The following is a 17,947-nucleotide window of genomic DNA, read 5'->3' on the forward strand; positions in this document are numbered from 1 at the left end:
TATTTAATAGAAATCATATATAATATCTGTATATATAATCTTGATTTTTTTTTAAGTTACTTAATAGCTTTTCCATTTCTGCTCTTACTTGCATGCACCCTGGACAGCTAGTAATGTGGCCCCAAAAGATTTTATAAACTTTTACTGTTATGTGACTTTTACTAAAATTTTTCATGACTTGATTGCACAGTACTTGAGCGTAGACTGTCCCAAGAAAATTCCTCTTCCTTAGTGCAACCCAGGCAAGCCAAAAGGTTAGATACCTATGCTCAGATTCTGAAAAGAGATGTGACTCTGCTTAGCTCATCTTGTTTTACCAGATATCTATAGATTAACCTGATGTCACATGCAATCGCTTAATCTAATTGTCTTATACGATCATAGATATTTACACAGAACTGAGGGGCCTCACTTAAAAGGAGCTATGAGAATCTGGAAACACTAAGTGGTGTCACCAGTGTACTTGTACTTTATTAAGTAGAATAAATTAAATACATATATCTGGAGACCCTGTAACTTGCTTTGTGAAATAGATTCTGAATGAAGACCTTGGCCTCCAAAAAGTAAAAAACAAAACAAAAAAACAAATTCTCAACTGATAAGTGGAGAAATAAATTTGGCACTGTATACCCATAATGAAGAATATTACAGTGGACACTTGACCAACAAACTCAATTTGTTTGCAAGGGCTGGTTGTAATTTAGGTTGGCTATATAAGTCAAGATTATTTTTCCCCATAAGAAATAATGGAATACTCATAATGCATTCTGAACCTCCCAAAGTACCCCCTAACTAAACTTTTTGTAATAAAAAGGGTTGTAGAATGTGTGTAATTTACCAGAACACCAATAATTTTCATAAAAAGTAATTCACTAAAATGTATTCACTAAAAAATTATAAAATGTGCGTAAACAATTTCATACTGTACTCACCATTCAAGTTGACATCTCTGGCTTGCAGGAGGGGAGGATGAAATGGAAGGTGGTTATTGTTTGGAAGGAACTTCCCTGTCCATAAGAACATCAGGAATCTGGCTCCTTAGCGTCCTTTCTCTCCTTGGGAGTCTGTAGCCCAGGAGGACCTGCTTCTGGCTCACTAGGTGTCAACCTTTTCAGAAGTAAAAACTGGGTCTAAGGTTGTTGTCTTTTCTTTAACACTGTTCTGCAGTATGACATGACATTGTCATTAAGCAAGTGAATGTAATGATTGGCCTTTTCTCTGTCTGGGTGAGTTTTCTCCACAAATGTTTGCAGCTCTGTCCATTTTTTTTCAGGATTTCCTTTATTTCAGAACTTTGCTGCACTGCTTGTTGATACTCCCCCTCCTCTTCAGAAAGGTCCTCAGCTGCCATTCTGTGTTGCTCAGCCAGAGTTGCTGAGGTTCCTCTGAGTGTTCCTCCACCAGTCCCTCAACACGTAGACTGTCCCAAGAAAATTCCTCTTCCTTAGTGCAACCCAGGCAAGCCAAAAGGTTAGATACCTATGCTCAGATTCTGAAAAGAGATGTGACTCTGCTTAGCTCATCTTGTTTTACCAGATATCTATAGATTAACCTGATGTCACATGCAATCGCTTAATCTAATTGTCTTATACGATCATAGATATTTACACAGAACTGAGGGGCCTCACTTAAAAGGAGCTATGAGAATCTGGAAACACTAAGTGGTGTCACCAGTGTACTTGTACTTTATTAAGTAGAATAAATTAAATACATATATCTGGAGACCCTGTAACTTGCTTTGTGAAATAGATTCTGAATGAAGACCTTGGCCTCCAAAAAGTAAAAAACAAAACAAAAAAACAAATTCTCAACTGATAAGTGGAGAAATAAATTTGGCACTGTATACCCATAATGAAGAATATTACAGTGGACACTTGACCAACAAACTCAATTTGTTTGCAAGGGCTGGTTGTAATTTAGGTTGGCTATATAAGTCAAGATTATTTTTCCCCATAAGAAATAATGGAATACTCATAATGCATTCTGAACCTCCCAAAGTACCCCCTAACTAAACTTTTTGTAATAAAAAGGGTTGTAGAATGTGTGTAATTTACCAGAACACCAATAATTTTCATAAAAAGTAATTCACTAAAATGTATTCACTAAAAAATTATAAAATGTGCGTAAACAATTTCATACTGTACTCACCATTCAAGTTGACATCTCTGGCTTGCAGGAGGGGAGGATGAAATGGAAGGTGGTTATTGTTTGGAAGGAACTTCCCTGTCCATAAGAACAACAGGAATCTGGCTCCTTAGCGTCCTTTCTCTCCTTGGGAGTCTGTAGCCCAGGAGGACCTGCTTCTGGCTCACTAGGTGTCAACCTTTTCAGAAGTAAAAACTGGGTCTAAGGTTGTTGTCTTTTCTTTAACACTGTTCTGCAGTATGACATGACATTGTCATTAAGCAAGTGAATGTAATGATTGGCCTTTTCTCTGTCTGGGTGAGTTTTCTCCACAAATGTTTGCAGCTCTGTCCATTTTTTTTCAGGATTTCCTTTATTTCAGAACTTTGCTGCACTGCTTGTTGATACTCCCCCTCCTCTTCAGAAAGGTCCTCAGCTGCCATTCTGTGTTGCTCAGCCAGAGTTGCTGAGGTTCCTCTGAGTGTTCCTCCACCAGTCCCTCAACATCACCACTGTCTACCCGCAAGCCTATGGACTCTGCTATAGTGACAGTGTCATCAGGGTTGGGGTCAGTTGCAGGCTCAGGCTCCTCTACACAGCCTTCACAGTTTCTCTCCCATATAGTTTTAGGCCACACTTTATTCCAGGCAGATCTCAATGTTCTTAGAGAGACATTGGCCCAGGATTTCTCAGCCCCACACAGGAAAGACTGGCATTTTGGGCAGTAAACTCAAGACTTTGGTCGTATGTTAAAATTAAAATTCCAGTTGTGACCCAAGTTGTTTGTATGTGAGGCAGGTCGTAACTCAAGAGTACACTGTATTTGGCAGTAATACAGAGTGAAGTAGTAGTATATGCTGCAACATGAACAAACCTGAAAAACATTGTTAAATGAGAAAATAAAACTTACCATAAAAGATGTTATACTATATGATTCCATTTGTGTGCTACATCCCGAATAGAGATCAAAGGTAGATTAGTGGTTACCTAGGGCTCAGAAAAGTAGGGAGGATAATAGTGACACAAAACTAGTATGAGGTTTCTTTTAGAACAATGAAAGTTTTAAAACTATAGCATTGATTACAATTTATAATAATATACTATTTGTTGATTTATATATTTTATATGGATGAATTGTATGAATGTGAATTAAACCTTAGTTAAAATATTAAAAATCCTAGACTCAAACTCACAGTCTATGGCAGTATAAATAATACAGATAATTATAAATTGAAAGGGCCAGGGATTTAGCTCAGCGGTTTGGCCATCTGCCTTGCAAGTGCAAGGACCCAAGTTTGATCCCCAGTACAAAAAAAAATTATAAATTGAAAATAGGAAATGGTTGTAAGTACTGCTAGGTCATGTTGACACATTATATATATTGGTTCTGTGTGCTCACTTCAGCAGCACATATACTAAAATATATTGGTTCTGTGATTCATCTTTAATTATCTGTCAGATTAATTATCTGTAGGAAGAGGGTATGATTAAAGTTTTAGAGGAGTTAAGAAGTTATCTTAGAAGATAAGAGAATATTTAATGGAGCAGAACCTGAATTTAGAGCATAAAGCAGTAACAATAATTATTTCCTAAAATAAACTAGGAAGGACATTCCAGGCCAAGAGAAAATTAGTAGTCCAAAGCTATCTGAGATCTAAAATTATTACTAGAAATATGAGCAGGAGAATATATGAAGAACCTGAACTTGACCAGAATATTACTCTAATATATTTAATGGTTACAGTGACGTTCCCTGGATTTTCCATAACAGTTTCATTTCAAATGCTTATTTTTTTTTTCCACGAGCCCTCAATGTTGAAAAGCAACCTGTTGAACTTGGGGAGTGCTCATTTTAAATATGTATAAAAAAGAATTATAGGGGCCGGGGTTTTAGCTCAGCGGTTCGTCGGCCTGCCTCGCAAGGGCAAGGACCCAAGTTCAATCCCCGGTACCAAAAATAAATAGATAAGAATTATACTTTACCTGCTCAGGTGAACTAGTAGACCAATAAGGTTTAATTTACATGAATTCAATTACATTATATTTGGTGTCTGCCAATTTTCATGTCCTCATCTGACCATAATTAAATATATTTTGAGCTATTCAAATTTAATTCACCTAAAAGTACAAAATAAAATTGGGGCATTATAAAATACTGATTTCCAATTTCCTCCCAAAACAAGGGCAAAACTAAAACCTGACATTAAATGGAACTTATGACCTACCACATAAACCTTTATGCTGCATGTCTTGTTTGACTTGGGTTTTAGGAAAGAGTGACTGATTACTTCAGGAAAAAAGAATAATTGTGATTTTAACTGACACTTGAATTTGAACCAAAAATAGCAGTATGGAACAGATTACATTTTATCTTTCTCTCCCAAGTCACCTAATCTGTGTTTGTACCTGCTTTTTTATGTTTGCTCTATTTTCTTATTATTGTTCACTTGTTTTTTTTAATTACCTGATTTTTTTATTCCTTTTAAGTTCAGTGTCAATATCCTAGTGAGTTTTATGTCCTTTTTTATGGGTCAGAGGTACTTGGGATCCATGGATTCTTTCAGGAATACCTTAAGTACACTAAAAGTATATATTTGTACATGTGTAATTTTTCTTGGGAGAAAATACTAGTAGCATTAACAGCAAGTATATGCAGTGTAAAGTGCTGATTATCTCATGTGGCCTTTTTCACTGGAGGACATTAAAATATCCTTGAACTTAAGTACATCAGCATCTAAACTATCTCCCAGACTGCCTAGTGAGAAGCAGACTATAGGCTAGAGCTGTGGCTCAGTGGTAGAGTGCTTGTCTATAATGCACCAGGCCTTGGATTCTATTCATCACCCCACCCGACTCTCAAGGAAAGAAGGAAAGCGGGGAGGGGAGGGAAAGGGAAGAGAAGGGAAACAGCTATGGGTGTTGTATCATTATCATATGTTTAATTGTATGAATGAAGCTTGTAAATCTGGATTTTAACATTTATAAAAAATAGTTTATTAAATGTTTTAAACAGAATCAGTAATTTAATAAAGACTTCTTTTTAAATTATGTTTTAGTTCTGGAGATGGTTTTTGGCAAACTTGGCTTCTGGTGGAGCTGCTGGGGCAACATCCTTGTGTGTAGTGTATCCACTAGATTTTGCCCGAACCCGGTTAGGTGTTGATATTGGAAAAGGTATGGAATTATAGGTATATTAACTTTTCCTTGTGTTATTATATAATTATACTGTATCAATAGTGTTACATGGGCCAGGGATTTAGCTCAGTGCTTGTGCTGCATGCCTTGCAAGCACAAGGACCTGAGTTTGATCATTGGTACCAAAAAAAAGAATAGTGTTATCAAATACAGCCTATGAGTATTATAAATGGTACTTGTAGCACCTAAAGTATACTTTTTAATTTTACCTTAAAAGAGAAAAGAGGAAGGCCCATTTTAACAGAAGAATGAACACAGGCTGCTTATAACTCAGTTTCATTTTTTTTTTCCTGAGTGATTTCTGTATGTGCTTTATTCTTGTCTCTCTAAGTTAAATGTATAACTTTCATCCTGGAGATTCCCTGAATCATCTCTAAGTATTTTTCTATTAACTTCTGCTAATGTTATTTTATCTTTATTTTATTTTATTATTATTATTTTTGTAATGGGAAATTAAAGTTGGGTCCTTGTACTTGCGAGGCAGGCGGCAGAACCACTGAGCTAGATCTCCAGCCCTCTTTTTGATTTTTTGAGACAAGTTCTCACTATGTGGTTCAGGCTGGCCTTGCACTCATTATGTAGCTGAGGTTGGCCTCCCACTTGTGGCCATTCTCCTGCCTCAGCCTCCTGAATGCCGGGATTGCAGGTGTGTGCCACCAAGCACAGCTATTTATGCTAAATTTAATGAAATATTTTAAATCAGATTGCTTGAATTAGATTGCTTTTATGAGAGATTAATGTTTTTAGTTAATTATTTTTAAAATACTACTTGAAATCTTGAATATCTTACATGACTGGAAGGATTTGGGGTTTTTTGGTTTGTTTGTTTGGTTCCAAGGATCGAACTTCTTGGGTCCTTGCGCTTGCAAGGCAGGTGGCAGAACCACTGATCTAAATCCCCAGCAAGAAGGATTTTGATTTGTGTCTTCTTTCTAAGTGAAAGTGTCAAATTATTTAAGTCGCTAAAATGTTGGCTTTACTTTTGATTAAGGTGTTTGATATACAACATTGCTAATAGTTTTTATTGGCTTTATTTTAGGCCCTGAAGAGCGACAATTCAAGGGTTTAGGTGACTGTATTGTGAAAATAGCAAAATCAGATGGAATTGTTGGTTTATACCAAGGGTTTGGTGTTTCAGTTCAGGGCATCATTGTGTACCGAGCCTCTTATTTTGGAGCTTATGACACAGTTAAGGTAATTTGGGGCTTTACCTTTGTTATATTAAATAAATGTTCATATCTTTTTATTCTGATTAGTAATGTGCTCAGTGTATATGTTACTTTTAATTATGCAAATCAAAATGATAACAGAGACATGAAATTCTATTTAATCGTGGCTGCTGTGACCTAATTAAAGTATAAATATTATGGATCTGACTTTATATATAAAACATGTATTAGAGTAGTAGGCTTTCATATTGTTTGCAGTATACACCATGTTACATATAGAAACATACTAATTAGGCTTGTATCATAATCAAATCTTCAGCATATAGAAAAACATCTATCCGTTTGCTTTTTTAAACTTTATTATCACTTTTTGTATGCATTTAATAACTTGCTATTACTATTGTGGGAAAGCTTAATTGTTATGATACCTTGGATATCCACTAGATATTAAATTTTGTGTTGTATTCTGCAGGTCACTTTACAATTTGCCTTTTCATTTCTCAGAAGCTTGTTAAGTATTTTACATCCGCACAATGTTCTGGTATACTTTATTTTTTTAATTTCATTGGTACATTTTAGATATACATAATGATAACATACATCATAATGGAATTTGTACCTGTACATGATACATCTTTCACTCCCCTCCCTTCAACCCCTTTTCCCGTCCTTCTTTCCCCCTTGTACCTTCCTGTTCCCCCTTCCCATTTGAACATTTTCTTCTTATTTTGCAATATGTGTTACAAATTTTGGTCCTTTTTAACATTTTAGGTTTCTTTGGCATAGTTAAAACCCTTACTTTCAAGATAAATGTCCTGGGAAAGCTAAATAATTTACTTATTAATGACAAGTAGAACTCCATTGCTATAGCAAAATGCTTCCAAAAGGAAGCACTGAACCCAATGTCAATATTATTTGTTAAATACAACTTAAACTTGAGGAAAATTTTATATCTACCATCCCTCATTAGTATAAATGTAGTTGAGTGTTATTGTGGTGTGGACAGATTACTTCAGTTTTTTGTGTATCTTTTAGACAGATTAGTGAAAATTACAGCATCTAAGTACATTTATTTAATCATAGAAAAATGTATATCTACTTTTCCTCTGCTTTTCTCTTATCTCCTGTAATAGTTATAAAATGTAGTAATATTTCTTCACCAGCTTAGAACTTTACAGCTACTCATCAAATTATTGGTTTATGATAATGGCAAACAGTCTTTCATTTTTTTCAACTCCACAAGGAAGAGCCATGGAAGAATTCTTTTTCTTACTGGCTGCCATTATTTTTAGTTATTGGTTCATTAAGAACATATCCCTTTAATAGCAGATATGCTATTTTTTCAGCTATACCATTGAAATACAGTCATGTGTGTCCCTGGCCTTTCTTACTGAATTTGCTACTATTAAATCCAAACAGTTTTCATTGTGTTTTAAATATAATTGCACCTTCTTTCATATATTTATAAAAATTATCCTATGAGTTTAGCATTTAAGATACCTCAGAAATTTAGATGGTTACTTGGTACATTTTTCTTTTCTAGGGCTTATTACCAAAGCCAAAGGAAACCCCATTTCTTATCTCATTTTTCATTGCTCAAGTTGTAACTACATGCTCTGGAATACTCTCTTATCCCTTTGATACAGTTAGAAGACGCATGATGATGCAGGTAATTTATGTTTAATTTGTAAGCTTAGTTGATTTTTCTAACATCTTTGATATCTAGGTATAATTTATTCAAATGTCAGAGAAATTGTAGCAGAAAGGCAAGTCATTTATTTTACTTAGCTAACGAAAAAATACTATGATATATTCTGTGTTATATTCTTTCAGATGAAATAGTCACCATTCAGCAAAGCTTCTTACTCATCTGCCATCAGAACAGAAATACCTTCTCCTGTAGAAATATATTTGAGGGGTTGAGGGAGATGGCAGAGATTGAATGAGTATGTGTATTTTAACTAAAATTATGCCCAGTTACAAGCCATTGACACATAATCATTTATTATATTTTGATAAATATAAATAATTTTGAACTGTATGGATGAGAACTTGTTTATAGTGACCTGTGTTCTAAATATAAATTCCTAAGTCCAAATTTTGATACATCCTATCTCTGTTGCTGTTACTTGTTACAGTAATCCCTTCAGTAAATTTCTGAGTTCAGTTTTCAATCTATCCTAAGTTCTGGTGACATAAATAAGACATATCCTGTACCCAAACTTACAATCTAATATTGAAGATAATTAATGGCCTAAATAAAAATGCGCATAGCTTTTAGAAATGCATAGAGAAGGAGTACCCAGATGTTTAAAGTGATTAGATGTGGCTTCTTGAAGAGCAAAATCTCAGTAGGCTTTTTCCAGACAGAACATTCGAAACATGGAGCAGGGTTGGGGGATGAGTGAGATAGAGCTTGAAAAGTAATCTTTTTGGCCAGATAAGTTTCCTGAGGCCAAGTGAAAATAATGAGTCCAGAAAGCTAGAATAGTAATATGGTATTTCCTATGTGACATATACTATCTCAAACATTTTAGATTTTTGATTTATTAAATTCTGAAAACAATTCTAGGCAGTTTGGTCCTTATTTTTATCATTTATAAAACAGTTTTAGAAGAATCTAGTAAATTACCTGGAAGGGTAACCTTTTTTACTTCACTCATAGACAATCCTAAGAGTTATTCCTTTAACATCTGAATTTCATCTTCCTATTCTAGTTCTAGTTTACTACATTGATACACTTTTTAAAAATTATTTTAACAAATTAGTACACAAATTATGGAGTACAGTGTGATATTTCAGTACATATATATAATGTGTACCGATCAGATCAGGATAATCGGCATAGCCATCAACTCAAACATCAAAATCCTACATTTGGAAACTTTAAAAATGGAAAATGGTCTAGGGATATATCTCAGTTCATATGCTCTGGGTTCAATCCCTACTACTGAAAAATAGTAATTTTTTTTTAAGAAAATATATAAGGAAGCAGGGTGTGGTAGTACATGCCTGAAATCCCAGCACTCTGAGATGCTAAGCAGGGGTCCAGCCTGGGCTACATAGTGAGTTCAAGGTCAGTCTGGACTACATAGGGTGATCTTGTCTTTAAAAAAAAAAAAGTAGATGGTGCTAGGGATTTAAGTTAGTTTCAAAGGCCCTAGGATCAATCCTTTGTATCATCAAAAAAAAAAATGATAGTAGTATTTTACATACTTTTTCCAAGGATAAAGAAGCATGATGTCTACAATTTAACTCTTACAATGGTACAGAAAAAACTGTGCTTGTGGGGAGTGTGTGTGTGAGAAAGAATATCAGGTTGGTAGGGTTGATATAACAAATACCACAAACTAAATGACAACAAATTTTCTCATAATTCTGAATGCAAAAAGTTGGAGATCAAGATGTTGGTAATGTTGGTTTCTTCTGAAAGCGTCTTGCCTTGGCTTTTGGTTTACTATCTTCTTCCTTTGTCTCTCATGGTCCTTCTTTCTTCCTCCTCTTATAAGGACAATCGTATTAGATTAGGACACACTATGGTGATCTCATTTAACATTAATTATCCTTAATGACTCTGTCCCAAAATACAGTAACATTCTGAGGTACTGGGGCTTAGATCTTCAACACATGATTTTAGGTACACAGTTCATCCTATGAGAGTACTGTTGAATTTTGTATTTTAATTTTATATCCTACAACTTTGTTAACCCTATTATGAAAGTTAGTTTATATGTACACACTTCTGAGGATTATTTACATAGATAATCAGTTAATAATACTGTATTTTCCTCTCCCTTATCAGTTCTTATACCTTTTTTTCTTGCCTTTCTTCACTCACTAAGATCTCTAATTCAACTTTATACTAAAGAATAGCTGACATCCTAAGAATCCCTTTAGTATTATATAACAATGTTAAATGTACGATTTTTTTTTATAGTTAAACTTCCGTCTTATTGGCAGTTACTTTCTGTTCCTAAGTTAGAATTTTTAATCATGAATGGCAGTTGTTTTTCTTTATCTATTGAGATGATCCTGTCATTTTTCTCTTTTAATGTTACTATATTGTATTACACTAAATCTCTTTTCCAGAGCTAAATTTACCCTGTATGCCTGGGGTAAACCTAGCTTTGTCATGATGTTTTATATCCTTTTGAAGATTTGATTTGAGAGTTTTGTCCAAGACTTTGTTATCCATACTTCATTAACATTACTGGTGTTTTAACTCCTTGTATTGTCATAGTTTGACTGTTGTATCAAGCTATTCGGGCCTCAAAATGTGTTGAAAGTCTTCTCACCTTTTTTCTTCTCTAGAATAATTTCTGTTAAGATTATAAGGAAGCATTCATTTAATGTTGAGTAGATCTCGCTATCTGGATGTATGGGTTTCCTTATGAGTTTGTTTTGAACAACTAAATTTCATTAACAGTTACAGTATTGTTCCATTCTATTGATAAATTATACTTTTCTAGGAATTTATCCATTTCATCAAAGACAGTTGTCATGAAGCTTTTCATATCTTGCTCCTTTCACCAGTGGGTCATCTTTATGTTACCTTTGCCATTTCTAACAATCTTGTCGCCTTCTCTCTTTTCCTTCTAATATTATTTCCAGAAATTTATCCACAAAGTATTTCAAGAATTGCATACTTTACATGCTTCCTTTTATTTTCTATTATCTATTAACTTTTTATGTGCTCTATTGTATTTATTTTGTTTCCCTTTATAACTGTTGATTATCTGCTTATATCTGCTTATCTGAACTTTTTTCAGGTTTTTTTCTAAAAATGTCTGTTAATTTCTTTTCTAATATTAAGGTCATTCATTTTTCTATAAACACTCAAGCAGTCAGTATCTTACAAATTTAAGGGGTGTTATAATTGTTTGGTTTTAAGTATTTTCTAAGGCATTTTTCCTTAATTCAAATATACATTTTTCTAGTCATCTTTTTTGCTCTTAATTTTCTCTCTTATTTGTAGTGTAGTCTATGTAATGTCATCATTTGACATTTGTTATTGCTGATCTATGGTCAGTTTTCAAATATGTCTAAAAAAGTATGAATATTCTCATAACTCAATATACTTTATTCAGTGTAAGCTAATTACTTCAACATAATGTCAATCATCTATCTTTACTACTGATAGAAACTATTTTAAGATAAATGATGTCAAAATAATATAAAATTGTTTTTCTTTATGTAGAGTGGTGAGGCTGAACGGCAATACAGAGGAACCATAGATTGCTTTGTGAAGATATACAGACACGAGGGAATCAATGCATTTTTTCGTGGTGCCTTCTCCAACATCCTTCGTGGTACAGGAGGTGCTTTGGTGTTGGTGTTATATGATAAAATTAAAGAATTCCTTAATATTGATATCAAAGGTGGTTCATCAGGAGATTAAATTGAAAAATGCATGCATCTAACCTGTTAAAAATACAAATGCTGCCATTTGTATACGTTTTGATAGGATGTTATTACTGTCTGTGTCTTAAAGTGGTATTTCTGCAATAAAGCATAGACTTTCTTCAAGGGTTTAAATATTGAAAAACAGATAAGTATATGTTTCCTTCCCACTTATACTAAACTCATTGTAATGAGACATTTTACTTATAAGTAGTGTATGTTATTTGTTTAAAATTATTTGCTTACATTTGTTATGAAAATTAAATTATATAATGCTGAAATCTAAAAAAATGAAAGCATCTTCTTTTAAATTGCTACTCATTTAATATACCTGTTTTCCCATCTTTTAAAAAAATCATACAGTTAAAGAAGTATTTTGTAAAATTCCAGAGATGATGTCATCATTATGTCTATAGGAATGAATAAACTTTCTTCCAAGACAACTCAGGTATTATTATGTATATTACTTACAGTATCACATAGCTTTGGTAAGCACAGATTATAGACCTGATCATTAAAATTTGATAAGGACTTTAGTGATACTGTAAAATGGGTTGGAAAATAAGATATAAAATGGTTTATCTGCTAATCTTTATTTTACAATAAAGTCTTACCAAGTGTGAATATATCTTGTAACAAAAGATATCTCCTTGAACATTTGTTTTTGTATTCCATATCAACAATAAAGGAAGTTTTAAGTTTGTAATTTAAAGTTGTAAATGAGCTTTTTTTCCCTATCACTTTTTCTTTTCCATTAAGTTTACTGGTACACTAAAACACAATTCAGTTGTATTTATCATTGGGATCTTGTACCTTTACCTTTATATCTTGGTTTTTGTTTTTTCCCCATACCCCTGCCCTCCATTCACCCTCTTCTTTTCCCATCACTCTTAACATTAATAGTAAGTAGAAGATAGTAAAATTTTTGTGATGAGTGGGAACTGGCTTAAAGAGAACAAAAGATGTTTGTAGAAAAATATAAGCATCTGTAAGGTTTTGTACGAGACTGTCTTTTTTTTTCCAGAGATGTTGTAGAACATAATACATTTAAAATGACCAGTGTTTCAAAGTTTGAATGAGTAAAAGAATGTTAAGCTAGTTGGATAAACTAGGGATAGATTTTGTGAAGCTGAAAATGTAATAGAGTAGGCAGACTTACTGGTGGACAGGTGCAAAGTACATTTCAAAGAAAATCCAAAATATACTCTTTACTATATTAGTTATAAAATATGTGTATTAGTATCACTCAAGGGGGAAAATAACTCTTGAAAACTCTCAACGTCATTTCTTTCGGCAGTCAACATAACACAAGTTATAGAAAGAAAATATAAAATACTTTTAAATTATAACATCCAAGAAAATTAAAACAACCAAATTGTTTTCTCATATAAAGATTAATAGTATAAAAATTTTAATTTGTACAAAGCAATGCTTAGTGGAAAAAAGTCATTTTTTTTATGCTATTGGTAATATAGGTTTAAGCCAGGGAATACTTAGCTACATTGCCAGTCCTTTTAATTATATTTTGAGACAGAGTCTTGCTAAGTTACCCAAGCTGGCCTCAAACTTGGGATCCTCCTCCCAAATACCCGAGATTACATTATGTGCCACCACTCCCAGCAAAAGACTTTACAATTCTGAAAGGCATAGGTAGAGGGCAAAGAAATACATTCTGAATTGCTAAGCCAAAAATCTATTATAAAGTCTAGAAGGTACACAGTTAAAAGATATATGGAGCTGAGCTAAAACTACATTAATATAAAATATTGATGATCAGTACAGATTTTTTTTTTTTTTTTTTTTTTTTTTTTTTTTTTGGTGGTACAAGGGATCAAACTCAGGGCCTTGCACTTGCAAGGCAGGCAGTGGAACCGCTGAGCTAAATCCCTGGCCCCTATTACAGATTTCATAAGGAAGTAATTTTGCCAAATGTTAACACTAATATTGACAAATACATAGCTAAAGTACATCCAATATGAATAGTTTTTAAATTTCTAGGTCTACTACATCTTACAGAGAATCTTATATCATTTCCTGCCTTAAAATTATCTCCCCAAATAATACCTAAAATTCCATTCGCAGAACTTCATTCTTTAAGATCCTCTGTATTTTATTAAAATACATCTTCCATAAGACAAGATAACCTTTTGATAGTAATTTATACTTTTTGAAAATACATTTATTTTTATTTTGTTAATTTCAATTCTTTTCTCAGGTTTTGCTGGTGGGTGGGAAAATGAAAATATGTACTAAGATGCTAGGGGCCCCTCAAGAGTTTTTAATAGTTTATATTCCAACTCCGGATTGATGTTTTATAGAAATAGGACTTTAGCATCCTCAAAACTAAAATTTCCAAAGTAGTTCCTTTGTTTATATATAAGAATTATGCAACATAAATAGATAACTTCATTCCTCATAGCTGACTAACCTAAAAGTGAGTTCAAAGGGGATTCTTCCCACTACCTGTTTAAATGTTAGTATTATCTAGGGGCCAGTCCAACTTACTCTTCTAACTTTATATTTGTTCCCTATCTCCATTTCTTAATCCTTAGTTTCAGGAACCGTCTGTTTGCCATTGACACTCAGATTTCTCTCTAGCCTGGATTCCTCTAGATTTTCAAATGTATGTTTCAACCTGTCTCTTCTTCTTTCTTAGCTAGTATCAGCATTTCTATAACCCATTATTTCTAAAACCTAACTCATCTTAATTTACAGACTTTTGTCTTTCCCTTATCTTGCTTAGTAGTACATACCCCTTCTATACAGTCACCCACCATTAGAGTCCTGGAAGCCTTCCTTGCTCTCCTCCTACCTTGGTTCGCATAGCAGCAAACAGATCAACAACTCATAAATTCTACTTTTTAAATCATTTTTCTTCTATTTTGTTTTGTTTCTTTGCTTTGCTTTTTTTTTTTTTTTTGTACCCAGGATTGAACTCAGCACCTTGTGCTTGCGAGGCAGATGTCAGAACCACTGAACTAAATCCCCTGCTCTTCTTTACATTTTGATTGTCATTACCTTATTTAGGACTTACACAAATTATATTTTAATTAATTTTATTGCTACATTTTAGGTATACAGTACAGTTACATTCATCATTGGGATCTTGTACCTTTACATTACAGGTCTTAGTTCTTTTTTTTTTTTTCTGTACCTTTATGTAATCTATCTCGGTTCTTATCTTTTTTTCCCCCATTCCCTTGCCCTCCCTCCAACCCCTCCATCTCTCCCTACTTCCAAAGACTTTGTTTCCATTTTTTCATATTAATTACATTCCCTTTTCTTTTCCCTATCCCTCCCACTTACCCTTTTCCCCTTTTCTTCCTATTTCACATTATCTATTATACCTGAAGTCCTTATTTACACTTTCAGTTTCTCACACCAGAGAAACTATTTGGTATTTACACATGTACAAATTATATTTTAATAGCCTACTGTAGTAAAAGTAAGGCTAAGTTGTAACAGAGACTCAAATACAGTGGTTTAAACAAGACAGATGTTTCCCTTATATAATAATCGGGAAGTTGGCAATGCAAGCCAGCAGCACAAATGAACTTCAGACACTTTCCCTTCGGTCTTTTGGTTCTAATCTCCCAAAGCAGGGATTTAGAATCATTTTTGTGCCACCGACATCTTAGAGCCAACCTAGTAGAGTCTGAACCCTTTCTTGCAATGAAGTTTTTAAATACATAAAATACTTAAGAATAAAAGGAAATAATATGTGAAATATAGTTATTAAAATACAAAAATTAATGATACATATACTTTTAACAGGAAGAAAAGCCTAGTGATTCATATATTAGTTAATATGACAATGTTTAAAGATACATCCAACAATTATGTGATATGAAAATACCTGATTTCTACTGATAGGAAGAATCAGTGATACTAATACTACTGTGATCTGTGCCTATATTCACAATTGAAAGAAATGTTGCATTTCAGTTAAAGGTTAATTCAAGACCTCCCCTTCCCTTAATTATATGAACCCCTTGAGGATCTGTAACCTAAGGTGAAGAATTGCTGTCCTAGAGCATTAGTAATTACTTATCTACATAGTAGTAAGGAAAAGAGGAAGCAGCAGGAGGAATTTTAACCAGGTGAGTGGAAGTTCCATGTATCCTATTCACACATTGGTGAGACTAGTCACATGGCCATGTGTAGTTATAAAGAAGATGGAAAATGCAATTTGTAGCTGACTGAAAATTAGGAATCTGTGACAGCCTCCCAAGTGACCATTTTGCATACAACCTCATTTTGCTCTAATCCATTTAAAAAGTGCTACCAAACTACTTTTAAACACCAGTCTTTTGTATTTTTAGTTATTTATTTCACTAAGTTGCGTAGTCTAGGCTCAAAGTTGGGGGTCCTCCTGCTTCAGCCTCCCAAGTAGCTGGGATTACAGGTTTGTACCACTACACCCAACTACTTTTCTTATAGGCACAAAAAAATATTTTCTTTAGTTTTAGGGATACTGTGAATATGCTTACATTATTTAATCATTAAAAATAGACCAGTGTATATATATATATTTATCATTTTATCACACTTTGAACTTGGGGCTTGGAGAGTTCAGTAACTTGCCAAAAGTCCTACAGGTAGGAAGTTAAGTAAGCCTGGAACTAGAACTCAAATCCACGTAACTCCAAAGCCTGACCTGTTCGTAGATACTAGGTACTTTGGTGTCCTCCCATTAATTTTTTTTTTTTTTTTGGTACTGCGTATCGAACTCCGGACCTTGAGCTTGTGAGGCAGGCGGTGGAACCACTGAGCTAAATCCCCAGCCCCCGCCTCCCTCCCATTAATTTTAAGGAATAATAATTCGTCCCACCTAGCAAAAAACTTTTTCTTGTTTTTACTTTGTGTTTCAAATGTTCTTTTGGCCAGTATGGTGGCACACACGGAGGATTGCCATAAATTCGAGGCCAGCTTGGACTGAAAAAAAAAATTCTTTTAATTGAAAAATCTTTTTGCCTCAGGTTTTATAGGCATTATGGATAAATAAATGGAATCAGTTAAATAAATGGCCCCTGGAGAATTTGAGGATATCCAGGAACAAATCTAAATGATGGGGAATCATCACCGTTCCACGATGACGGCTGGAGAGGCTGTTAAGCGGTGGAATCCAGAAGGGCCCAGGGTTCTGTCAGGGGCAGCAGCATGGAATTCTGACTCTGCTCTCACAATGCCTGCTGAGAAGGGAATCTTGCTGAGGCTCATAGGGTGGCATCGGCCCAGCATGGCTTGTTTCCTGTGTAGGCTGAAATGGAGAAGCATGATTGTTTAGAGAGACAAGAATCGAATCAGTACTGTATATTGCAGTTTCCTTACAAAATGGATGACATAGTCATCATAGCAATAGCAGCAGGAGCTATAACCACTCTTGCTGCTGTGGCTATAGCAGCATTATTAATAGCAAAATGTCTAAGTTATTTTAAGAAGACAGCTAGGGACAATGAGGGTACTAAAGAATCAGGTAAAAAGCCCACACCTATTTTCAAGATGGCAACCAGTGTGGAACAGGAAACTGACAAAGAATTGAAGGAGAAGAAACGGGACACACGAAGAAGTGGAAGAGAAGGAACTGGTGTCCCAAGAACTGGAAAAGGAACAGGAATTGCACGAAGAAATGAACAAAAAGGAACAGGGCGGCCGAAGTTCGTGAGTATAAACTATAACTTGATTAAATTGCAGACAACGGCAAAAGATGGCAAACTTGGAAGAAGCAAGATCACACCAGCTCCTTTTTGGGGCAATCAGAGGGTAGCAGCTGCAGGCTAAAGCACTGGCTGGGCTGGGCCTGGTGACAGACCTAAAATCAGTTTCCTGCAAAACTGTCAGGGGTAAGGGAAGGGGGAGAAGACCGCATCTTTTAGATTGCGATGAAGGAAGCTGCGTGAACGCACAGTTGTCAGTGTGCTCGCTGACACAAGTTTGGCTGTGCTGTTTCAAACTGGAAAGAAAACCCTAGAAAGCCTTAGTTCTTCAAGCGTGGAGGTCGGGCTCGGCGGCGGGGCGTCGCACAATGGGCGCCACCTCACAAACGCGGGCGGCGGGGT

General features: G+C 34.6%; 1 protein-coding gene across 1 annotated transcript in view; it reads left to right on the forward strand.

Moving 5' to 3' along the window:
* Slc25a31 (solute carrier family 25 member 31) overlaps window positions 1–12,053 on the forward strand; it is a 26,988-nt gene extending 14,935 nt beyond the window's left edge. The window contains exons 3-6 of the mRNA XM_010618852.3: window positions 5,181–5,298; window positions 6,359–6,513; window positions 8,032–8,157; window positions 11,686–12,053. Coding sequence (XP_010617154.1) covers window positions 5,181–5,298; window positions 6,359–6,513; window positions 8,032–8,157; window positions 11,686–11,886 — 600 coding nt within the window. The 3' untranslated portion in view covers window positions 11,887–12,053. The remainder of the gene's footprint in view (window positions 1–5,180; window positions 5,299–6,358; window positions 6,514–8,031; window positions 8,158–11,685) is intronic.
* Window positions 12,054–17,947: the final 5,894 nt, after the last annotated feature.

This window comes from Fukomys damarensis, unplaced genomic scaffold (genome assembly GCF_012274545.1).
Source record: "Fukomys damarensis isolate Sample0158 unplaced genomic scaffold, DMR_v1.0_HiC HiC_scaffold_38, whole genome shotgun sequence".
NCBI classification, from domain to species: domain Eukaryota; kingdom Metazoa; phylum Chordata; class Mammalia; order Rodentia; family Bathyergidae; genus Fukomys; species Fukomys damarensis.